At 33.3% G+C, this 11,657-nt stretch overlaps 2 protein-coding genes across 4 annotated transcripts in view; one reads left to right on the forward strand and one right to left on the reverse strand.

Moving 5' to 3' along the window:
- LOC117913774 (eIF-2-alpha kinase GCN2) overlaps nucleotides 1-1,908 on the forward strand; it is a 105,691-nt gene extending 103,783 nt beyond the window's left edge. For 2 of the 3 annotated variants that reach the window (XM_034828806.1, XM_034828809.1), the window contains 2 exons: nucleotides 702-972; nucleotides 1,525-1,908. In XM_034828806.1, coding sequence (XP_034684697.1) covers nucleotides 702-809 — 108 coding nt within the window. In that variant the 3' untranslated portion in view covers nucleotides 810-972; nucleotides 1,525-1,908. Of the gene's footprint in view, nucleotides 1-476; nucleotides 583-701; nucleotides 973-1,524 lie in introns of those variants that run through there. The other variant, XM_034828808.1, reaches the window with a different exon arrangement.
- Nucleotides 1,909-3,607: 1,699 nt separating this feature from the next.
- On the reverse strand, nucleotides 3,608-7,620 carry LOC117914143 (serine/threonine-protein kinase-like protein ACR4). Its single transcript, XM_034829357.1, has one exon. It carries the CDS (start codon nucleotides 6,783-6,785, stop codon nucleotides 4,005-4,007), a length of 2,781 nt encoding a protein of 926 aa, XP_034685248.1. The 5' UTR covers nucleotides 6,786-7,620; the 3' UTR covers nucleotides 3,608-4,004.
- Nucleotides 7,621-11,657: the final 4,037 nt, after the last annotated feature.

An 11,657-nucleotide genomic window follows, 5' to 3' on the forward strand; every position in this document is an offset into this window, starting at 1 on the left:
CAAGAATAGAAAATCGGTAATTCGTGTGACTATACACTTTTTTTATATCAAGCTTACATAAGATTCCATGGGCATCATTTTTCATTATACAATCAAAAACCTCATTGGCTATGAGCACTGCATCTAGAATTTTTCCCTTAATGAAAGCATTCTGGTACTTTTATACCACTTTTACCACTACTTTCTTGAGTCTACTAGTCAATACTTTTGCTAATAACTTATGCAAACTTCCCACTAAGTTTTCTGGCCTAAAGTCTTTTAGATCTTTTGTGCTCCTTATTTTAGAATCAACACAAAAAATGTACCATTGAGGCTTTTTTCAAATCTACCCTGAGAAAAAGTATACTGGTTTATTTTTACAAGTTATATAGAAGATTTAAGTAAGATTGGGTATGCTGGTTTATTTATCTTAAAATAACTGACATAGGGGTTTCATTTTCCTGACAAAAAATAAAAATAAAAAATAAATAAAAAAGGGTGGGGCATCCCTTTGTAAACAAATGGAATAAAGCTCAACGCCAGTGCATATCCTATGATGAAGTGTCTGCAGGCTGAATAAGGCCATGGGAGAGTTCCAAGGATGTACGTCATGTCAATTACTTTCATTTTCCATGTTCATCCTTACTTTCCATAATCTGTATTGTATCTGTACTAATTCAATCCTTCAGACTTTTACTACCTTTGATTGATTCTTTTTCTAGGTCCGCCATCTTGAACTTAAGAAGGAGAAAGAAGTTGGAAGAGAAAACCTTGTCAAGTTTCTACATTCAATTGCCACACAGTTCAGAAACCTCTCAATTTGGAATTAGGCCTTTTTTTTGGCAAAACCCCACTTCCTCAGGGTTGTTCTACTGATGGCATGATATATCACTATTATCAAAATGATGAAAAACCCCTATTATAATTGGAGGCAATCCAAAGCAGTAGCAGTTGTGGTAGCAGCTTTTTCTTTGCTTCAAGAACAATCCAATGGTCAGTATACACTAGTAGTAGTTTCTTGGGATTTCCCTTTCTCTTTACTTTCAGGACAAACCTTTTTCTTATGTTGTAGTAGTGTGTGTTTTACTTGTAGTAATGGGAATAGTAGCTCAAGTTTTTGCTTCAAAAATAAAATTTAAATTTTTTGTGTGGTCAAAGATTGTCAGTTTTATTAGCTGTGGCAAAAGCCTTTCAACCTGCATTTGTATGTGGTTAAAGTAAGATCATTTTGAATGTTAACTATTGAATGTGTGCAACTGGTTTTACCTGTTCTTGAAGTGAAGGCATGTTTATGATTTGTTAACTACTAAGCCTGTTGAACTGATTTTACTATAACAATTATTCAAAATTTCAGTCAGCCTTTTCAAAGGCCTTTCCACTTGCATTTATGTCTTGCTTGGGTAAAGTCCATTTTCAGGCTATTGTTGATTATCTAATTTTTATGATTGATTTTGTACTGTTTTTTGTATCTAATCTCTTACTTTCAAAGCCTTCATTTGAGTTGATCACTTAGTTCATTCTCTAATTCTCACAATTATGTTACAGAAGTTGCAATTCTTATCTGGAAACCTGTTAGAGCTCAGAAGGATCAAACTACCAATAGGAATATAGGATTCAACAATCATCTACCAGAAAGGAGAAGGGAAAATTAGTCAAATTTTTGCAGTCTCAATTTTTGAAACTTGTGTACATATATACTTACTCCATTCGTAGGCAGTGTGAATACAGCAATATGTAGGTTTATTCAATAAGTTGTGTGACTGGGTTAGCAACCGTCATCACCTTTGTACGTGGAACAAAAGAGCAACATAGAAAGACCCGATGAGTGAGTGAGAAATACTTTTGTTATTTTTCCCCAAAATCATACGTGTATACAACAATTCTTTTTTACAACAATGTATAATTAACATCTCCTTTGTTTTGATCCTAGATTCAAGTCTAATATCATTCATTGTTCTTTGTGTTAGTTGAATTTTAGACTGCATTGGATTATCAACCCTTTTGGACCGTCCATCAATCAGCTTCTGATATTAGGATGACCAATTTTCAGACTACTCATTCTGAAAGTGTTAAAAAAACTTGCATGCATATGTACATACGTGGATGCTCTCAAGCTCATTAGATTTGTATGATTCTTTTATTACTATTATTTTCATTCTCGCATTGAGGGATCTCTCTATATCATTTCCAATCTTCTGTCCTAATTGTTGATCCCAAAATCTTGGGTCATAGTTCTTTTAATTGTCTCTAGGTTGTCCACCTTAATCATCTACACGTGTACAGAAGTTTCATTTTCAAATTTTGTATGCATCAGATGCATTTATCGCTTCAATTTAACAGTCCTTAGCATAACATGGATATAGGGGATCTGTTTATATTGCCTTGTGGTGAAACAGAGATGAAATATGAATGTGGCTTGATTAGATAATTCCTTCTGTGTTTGGCAATATCCTCTTATTGTGAGAAAGTTCATGTGTATTAAAAATCTCAGAAAATGTAGATGTTTCCTGTTCTACTTCTTTTGTAAGCAGTTCTTTAGTAAGATTATTCGCCTCTGGAGTCAAAATTTTCTTCATCTTGGTTTGATTATGGTGGGATCTCAACTTTGCTCATTGGTTGTATCTGTAAATCTAGTATATGCTCCTTGTGGTTCTCATGTGTATGATGCAAATCACTGTAGTTCAATGTGAGAGTTTCTAATGGAAATTATGTACTATTTTGGAGGAAGTTTGTGATATATTTCGTCTTTCAAATGGGTATTATTTTGGAGGATCATCCACTGAAACAGCCCAGCATTTCTGATGGAGTTTGTTCTTGAATGTTGAGGAAATTTTGAGTGGTTGATGACATTAGATAACCAACTTGTGTGTTCTGATTTTAGTCTTTTGCACAGGAATATTCTACAATGGTTACCTACTGAAGTTTTATACCCACTTACATTGCTTGTACCTGGTCACTTCTTTTTTTCCCCTGCTCATATTATTCGGGCTTGATCACATTCTTCATAACCTAATTACTTTTTCCATATGATTATCATATATATATATATTTTTGTACCAATCACATTCTCAATTATATCCTTCTTACTTTTGTCATTTTTTATATTCTCTACACATGTCTAAGAGCCCGTTTGGCAATATTTTAAAAATAATATATTTTTAGCTTAAAAAGTGTTTTTAAAGAAAAATAAGGTGTCTAATAAAATTTAAAAATACTTCTAAATTTAAAAAAAAAAAAAAAAACACTTATAATGTATTTTTTTTAGAAATATCTGATAAATAATTCCATTATAAACACTTTAAAAATAAAATACTTTTACTAAAAATATTGTGATGTATTCTAAGAGTGCTTTGAAAGTGATTTTAAGATGGTTAAAAGCATTTTCCATAAGCAAATTAGGTATCTGATAAAGTTTTGAAAAGCATTTTTAGAAATCTAGAACATCATTTGAAATGATTTTTGGATAACACTCAGTATGTGCTTTTAAAAAGCACTTTTTCATCATGCATTGCATTGCGTTTTTGGTTTATATCTAAGGGGACATCGACTTGTACCCACTGTTTTCTATTTTGAATGCATCATTCTCTATAGCATCTGCATGCAATGCAGTTTATTCAAGGTAGGCTCATGAAAACAAACTGCCCAGAAAATAGCTAATTAGCCAACACACAATGAACTACAAAGGAGACAAGTGATTAGAAGTTACAACACAAAAGAATGCAAGTTATGCAGAAAACTACTTTCCCAGAGAAGGTAAAATCATAAATTATCAGAATTGAATACAAGAAAGAACTAGCTCAACAGTTACATAATTGATAATACAACAGCATGAGGAAGTAGTGGTAGCTGCAGCAGCAGTTGTAGTTGTAGTACTAGTAGCAATTCAGAAAATCACATCTTTCCCTTCCTTCTACACTTTCTTCCTCCCAAGAACCCAAACCTGAACCCTGAACTTGCCACGATGAACCAAGAGTTTGAAGCCCTTTTCACTCACTGCCATGGATGTTTTTTTGGTTCATCTTTGTCTAGAAGTTGTGCTGCAAGAACAAGTTTTCTTGAGGAGAAGCAGGCCCAATCTCCTCCTCCAAGCTTCTCAGCCCGTCACCGCCATTTCCTCCACTGCCTAAGTTTCTTGCTTCCAGGTTTTTCCCATCAACATCTGCTTCAGAAACTGAGGACTTCCTTCTCTGGGAGGAAGCAACACTGGGGAAAGTTATCCATGATGGAGCTCTGAACTCAAATCTTTGATCTTCTGCTTCTGCAACGTCGGTTTCTGAGACTGACTGGTTTGATGATCTCTGAGAGGATTTCTTGTGCAGTCTACTACTTCCCAGTACCACCTCAGTTGGCAAGATCGGTTGCTCGTTGCATGGGCTGCCCATCAATTGTGCAAGCGCTCGTTCCAGAGCTGTTGTTACTTTGTCCATTGATGGCCTCTCTTTCCCTCTCATTCTCACACATTTGTAGGCCACTGTTGCGATCCTTTTCAACGCTTCAAGGTCAGATGGGGGCTTCAGAACTGGATCCAAAATGGCTGATATGTCTCCAGATTTGATCAGAGGAACAGCCCATTCAACTATGTTCCCCTCATCAAACTGCATATCAATGGCTTTTCGCCCACTTAAGATTTCCAGAAGTAGTACACCAAAGCTGTAAACATCGGATTTGGTTGTAAGGTAGTGAAGTCTATAGTACTCAGGATCAAGGTACCCAAAAGTCCCAGCTGGGGGCTCGGCCAGTGGGGAGCCACTATCAGCAGGTCCCAACAATGAAAGACCGAAATCAGCAACACGGGCATTGTGTTCTTCATCAATGAGGATGTTTGATGACTTGATGTCTCGATGAATCACAGGCGGGCAGGCATAACCATGCAAGTACTCAATTCCCCGAGCTGCCTGCACTGCAATGGTGACCCTTCTTACCCAATCCAATTGCTCTTTTAGGGCCTTGTTCTTCCCATGGAGATGCTGGTGTAAGGACCCATGTGCCATGAACTCATAAACCAGAAGCCTTTCCCCACCTTCTTCACAATAGCCAAGCAGATTAAGCAAATGAGCATGGTTTAATCTCGATAGGAGGTCAAGCTCGGTATGGAACTCCTTGGAATTCTTCTTCATGTCAGAAGACATTGTAGCCCTTTTAACTGCAACCACTGTGCCATCCTTCAAAACCCCTTTGAAAACGCACGAAAAGCTTCCCTTTCCCACTTGAGATTCTTCCTTGAACCCGCCTGTGGCTCTCTCAAGTTCATCATAGGTGAAGGTCTGAGCTCTTCTGATCTTAAGCTCATCCAAGTCAGGCCGGATCTTACTGTTATCATTCTGGAAAGAAGAACCATTAGCTTTGCCTTTCTTGGACTTCAATCCTTTGTCTGAACACCGACAGTTCCTCAACTTGTAGCGAACATATAGAATTGTGGTTAAAGACACAATGCTGACCAAGAACACAGCAAAAGCAATCTCTGCTACAACTACAGGCAATTGTAGTGACCAAAACCTTTCAGTTTTCCTTCCTGTTATGGCATTTGCATAAGAGGAAGAAGAACAATTCGAGAAGCATTCAGCTGAGTAACAGCCTGAGCAGTTAAATTCACACTGTCGATCAGATTTCAAAGTGCATTCAGCTTTCTGGTACATGTCATCCAGGCAGGCACTGCTGCAGGGCAAGCAGACATGAGAATTTAGAGACTTGCAAGGCGGGCTTTCATGGTTAAATTCATAGAACCCTGGAAGGCAAGGACTAGGGGTGCAAAGCCCAGGAGATACAGCTAAAGGGAGCGATGAGGGAAACCCGAGACCCCAGCAAACAGGAAGGAGAGATTTCTCAGCAAGGATTCCACAAGTGAAATAATTCCCAGCTGCAATTTCATACACCTTAATGCCATCAGGAGGTAGAGTACTTGTCTTGACACGAAAACCCCAACAAGTCACCCCACGATCCGAGCTCCTGATTCCACAAGCATGAAATTTCCCCCCCACAACTGAAAGCATTGGATCTTTTGGAGCCAAGTCTACATTGCCTTGTCCAGTGTATGCAGTAGATATTTCTTCCTCAATGTCCAAACTCCTTCCCCCCCAACAAAAAACTCTTGAGTTAACCCCCTCCAAAATGCCACAAACATGGTACCCACCAGCTGCAATCTTCTGGAACCTCATTTCTTGAGGGATTAAGCTCGTTACCCGGCTACTAGTTTCATCCCCCCAACAGAAAACAGTTCTATTTTGAGAAAACAATCCACAGTTGAACTCTGACCCAGCAGAGATGGACTGCAACTGCCCATCAAACCTATAGCTTCTAGTCATGTTATACCCCCAACAATCTACAAGAGAATAGTTCCTAAGCCTTCCCGTCAAGGGTTCTCTCAATCCACATAAATGGTAATCGCCTGCACTAATTTCTAAGTACTCAGCCCCTTTGATCATGGGTTGAGGAACACCCATTTGAACATAACGACTACTTCCCCAGCAGTAAGGCTGGTTAGAATCCACTAAAAGCCCACATACGAAGCCGTCCCCGGCGGTTAGTCCCATAAAGGGGAAATGGGCAGGGGTTCCATAGATTATAGCAGAATTTGATCCATAACAAGTCACAAGATGAGACCCATCTGATTTTAGACCACAGAAAACAGGGCCATTCTCACCATATGAAATGGCTATGGAAGACATGGAACCTAGGCCTGAAACTAACCACCATAAATTTGAGAACACCACTAAGACTCTAATTTGTACAAGAAATACAGCTTGCGATGTTTGGATCTTCAAGACCCAGTTGAGAAAATGTTCCAACAAACTCCTAGAAATTCCCATTACAGAACCCTAAGTCCACTGTTCAAAGACAATCAAATGTCCACCAACGGAACAGCTAGAGGGGAAATCTAGTACTCCTGAATTGCATTCTGCTTTCTTGCTCCAAACCCCAGATGAGAAAAAAAGATAACTGTGGTTCTTCAACCAGAAAAAAAAAATATTAAAAAAAAAATATTAAAAACTACACAATGGAAAGGAAACTTGTTCTTCTGCTGACATTTATCTATAACACTGAAACTCCTTTACAGTTCATTTTCCACAGTTGAAGAGAAAGGAAAACAGCAATATCAAGAAGATGTAATAAAAACCCACATATGAGAACCTTTTTCTTGGACAGCCAAACTCACCAATATCCAGATAATGAAAAGAAAATGCCAGAAATCCCTACTCAGAGAGGAGTTTATTCAACCTCAGACAAAAACTCATTACCTAAACCCTTCTTCTGCTATTCCTCTCAAGGACAACCCATGAGAGAAATTCAATCCAGTTCTCTTTTGTCCCAGAGAACTGGGAACTCGGCAACGAAACTGAACAAGAGAGATCAGTTTCTGCAGCGTTTTGGATCAAACAACACACACTACGACACATTTGAAGCCATGCACACACCCCCACTTTCTTTCAACTTCAACTGTCCATTATTTTCCCTCTACAAGCTTTCATGCAGCATACTGCAGAAGTGATGAAGTCCTTAGAAAAAAAAAAACAAAAAACCCATGAAAGAATGGATTGTTGGAAACTTGTTGCAGAAAATTGAAATGGAGTTGTAGGCAAGATCGGAGAGAGAGAGAGAGAGAGAGAGAGAGAGAGAGAGGGAGAGTGCAATAATGGCATTGAAGATGGAGGTTCTCAATATGGGCTAGTGTAGGTGAAGGCAATAAATGAAAATTAAATGCATATTGATCTTTTCATGCCTGGATTTCTGCACACTTGTCCACATATTTTTTTCTCAATTTTCTTTTCAACTCTACTATGGACTAAGAATTTAAGATTGAATCTCACTCTAAGATTTGTTTCAAATCCTCTTATACAATACTTCTTTGCCAGTCAGCAATCTTTGTTTTCTTTCTTCATTTTTTTTAATATTCTCATCTTCTCTCTCTCTCTCTCTCTCTCTCTCTCTCTCTCTCTCTCTCTCTCTCTCTCTCTCTCTCTCTCCCTCTTTCCCCCCATATATATACACACTACAACTGCCCTTGTAACCCTAAGACAAAACTTCTTTGATTTCCCTTTCAAAATATTTGTTATAATTTTATATAAAAAATAATTAAGTGTAAATAAAAATAAAATAAAATAAAAACCATTTTATGCTTTTATCTATGTCTATATTTATTCCTTAATTTTTTTAATATATTAATCTTAAACTATGTGGAAGTAAGACCTTATCTTTGGATTTTTCATCAAAAACTAGTTGGGAAAACCTTTATTACAAACACATTAATATTAACTTAATTTTTCATATAATATATTTGAATATGCCCAATTTATTCACATACTTATGGTAGAGTTCATTCATTTTTAAAAAAAAAAAATCCTAAACACTTACTATTTGATATTTGAGTATAATTTAGAATTAATATTATCTAAAAAAATGTTTAAAAAATCAACTAAGATAAGAGTGAAAATATTTGGATTATTTATATCATTTACCCTAAACTTAAAGATATTCATAGGTTGAATTGATTCATTTGAGCACGAAAACACAAATATATTTTATTTAATTCAACATACATATCTTTTATTTGATAGTATAATCGATTTCATTGTGTATTATGAAATAAGACACTCTTTATAGGGTTGAAGATTTTATAAAGCCAGTATCTATCATGCGGATATTTTTCGCTTTGGACCCAAATAAATCATTATGTCATATGGGATAAGACAACCCCTTTAAGGATCAAGAAGATTATAACATGTAACTCCACCACCTATATATTTTCGTTGTAAGTCTAAATAAATCCTCATAGTTTTAAAACACATCAACAAAATTAAAAATAACTCATATTTATATATTTATATAGTATTAAGAGTTATGCTCCCTTTTTTAAGTTTGAAATTTTTTGAGTTATTGTGGCGGGGAGGAGAACCCAAGAAAATTATTTTATATTCACAGTAAATAGCGATGTTTCTCTTTCTTCTTGTCTCTCTACACAATTGAGTTCATGACATCCTCTCCGAGCAATTCACATATATTAAATGAGTTAGTTAGATTATCATCAACATAGAAATAAACTAAAATATTCGCTTGAGCTTAATAAAAAATTTGTGCTTTTAAGTGGTGTTTGTTTTTTTGCCTTTTTGCTGAAATCAATTTAGTTTTAGAATTTAGGTTGTTTGTTTTTCTACTTTTTCATGATTTATTATAATTTTTTTACTAAATAGAAAAAGTCAAAATATGTAGCTTTTTCTAAATAAAAAAAATAATATATTGGTTTTTTTTTTACTTTTTAATACTTAATAAAAATAAAATACTACAAAAACAAACAACCTAATATTTAACACTATTAAGTATTAAGGTTCTATTTAGTATTAAGTAAAAAAACAAACACCACCTTAGTCAAACCCTTTTTAGTAATCCATATTACAGATTTTAGAAATATCATTTAATTGTAAAAAAAGTAGAAAAATAAATGAACAACTCAAAAATTATGGTTAGAAAATTGTTGCAAGTTTCAAAAATTAATTTTTTTTTAAATATATATATTATAATTATGATAAAATGTAAAAACTCTTACATAAAAAAATATAAACTTACTCTATTTTTTAAAAGTTACTTTCAAAATTATTAAAATGTAAGGTAATATAAAAATTTAATGCTTCATGTTTTTTAATAATTTTAAAAAATTCATGTTTTTAAAATAATTATCCAAAAGTTCATGAAGCACTAAGTGTTCCATAAATTAGGTTAGTAAATTACTATAAACATATGTTTGGAAAAAAAAAATTAAATAATTTATTCTATTTCAATATAAAAAAATCAAATTTTAATTAAATAAATTATTATAATTTAAGAAATAAATGCATTTAGGGTTTAAGATCCTAGTGTCCTACAATCTTATTAATTAATGGGAGTCACCAAAACATTTGTAAGGGACTTTTCATAATTAATGAAACTTGTCTTTGACTCTAATCTTTTTAGAAACTTATTGAATGAATAATCAAACAAATTTTTTTTATCTTTATTTTTATTTTTATTTTTTAATAATTCCACTATGTGGCCACCTCATTAATAAATAATAATTTTTTTAAAAAGGGGTAAGGGCCTTTTTACCTTCTTTTGAAATTCAATAATAAAACAAGTAATTTGTTGGGATAGTGGTAGACAGGAGTGTCATTTCGTTACCAACTACCCTAAATTAGGAATATTATCTTAATATTTTTGTTTTTTCTTATATATTTATTAATAATAAGCCTTACTTGGAATGGCTACTAAGAGGTCATTTGTTACTTTTAAGCTTAATAAAAGGTTTTATAACCCTTTAACTAATTTTATTAGAAGAACTTACTATTTTTGAAAAAACAATAATAATAATAATAATATGGAATTAAAAATTATACTTTTTCTCAATATATATATATATATATATATATATATATATATATATATATATATATATATATATATATATATATATATATATATATATATATATATATATATTACCTTTAATAAAACTTTATATTATAGATCCATTTTTTTTTCTAATACAATTGTTTCATCCAAAATAACACAAAAATGTTAATTATATTATATGTACTGTTGACAGATCGAAAGGTTGGCCGCGTCCATCAACTCCCATTGTATTCATCGTGGACGCTTAGGTGAATGCACTATAAGGAAGAGTTGGTACCGCATCACATAATTAATCTTAAATTAAAATTTTCATTGTATAAAATAATAAAAAAAAATATTATATCATTTTTCTTTTTATTATAAAATAGAGACTTAATAGAAAAGTAGGTCAAAGTAGGAGTGGGATGGGTGGTTTTTATTCGGCTGATCTTTCACATTTATTAATTCATAAAATATTCGATAGAGTTGTCTTTTTCTGATTATGTTTTTGTATATTTAATATATGTATTTATGAGAATTGTGTGGTCCATTCTTCTTGGGATTTTAATAAAGAAAAAGATTATTAGGTTAAAGAATTTCAACTTTCATCCTTAGGGTTTCAAAACGACACATGTTTCAACTTTTTGTTAGAATGATGAATGAACTGTTCTTCATGTGGAGACTTTTGTGGTCATGGAAAGTGACCTTGTCACCCGTGGGTGACCTCCATCTTTGTGCCCAATAGATTCGTCAAGGGTTAGGGTTTTATTTTTCAAATTATTTAAAAGTCCTACTTTCAAAATACTATAACAATCATATTTCTAAATTTCGAAATTTATATTGAAACTATTATAATTTCAAGGTATAAATCTTTTCTTTGATTCAAAGCTATGAGTCATGTTACTCGTATCCAATCTGTACCATCTATTTATATTTACTCTCATCATTTTCTCACCATCTCACCTCATTTAATTTTTATTTATTTTAAATTTTTTTATTAAAAATAAATATTTATAATTTATTTTTATGAAAAGTAATATCTTATATAAGGTTAAAAAAGCAAAAAAAAAATAACTAAAATATTTTTTTATTTAAAATTATATATAATCAAGATGGGGTATAACAAAGTCATACTCGAATCTATTCGAGTTTTTAAAAACTTCTCAAACCTGCTCCGAACTTATTTATTTTTATAACAAATACTTCTCATTATTGGCAAACCGAGACATGTACGAGAAAAAACCCAAACTTCTAAGATTGATCAATTAAAGTGGGAAAAGTGTTAATATAAAATACAATTTTATATAATATTAAGAGCATTT

The sequence above is a fragment of the Vitis riparia genome, chromosome 5 (assembly GCF_004353265.1).
Source record: "Vitis riparia cultivar Riparia Gloire de Montpellier isolate 1030 chromosome 5, EGFV_Vit.rip_1.0, whole genome shotgun sequence".
Lineage (NCBI taxonomy): Eukaryota > Viridiplantae > Streptophyta > Magnoliopsida > Vitales > Vitaceae > Vitis > Vitis riparia.

Excerpts from the sequence above, each read along its gene's own strand:
- LOC117914143 (XM_034829357.1), bottom strand. The coding sequence starts at position 6,785 with ATGGGAATTTCTAGGAGTTTGTTGGAACATTTTCTCAACTGGGTCTTG.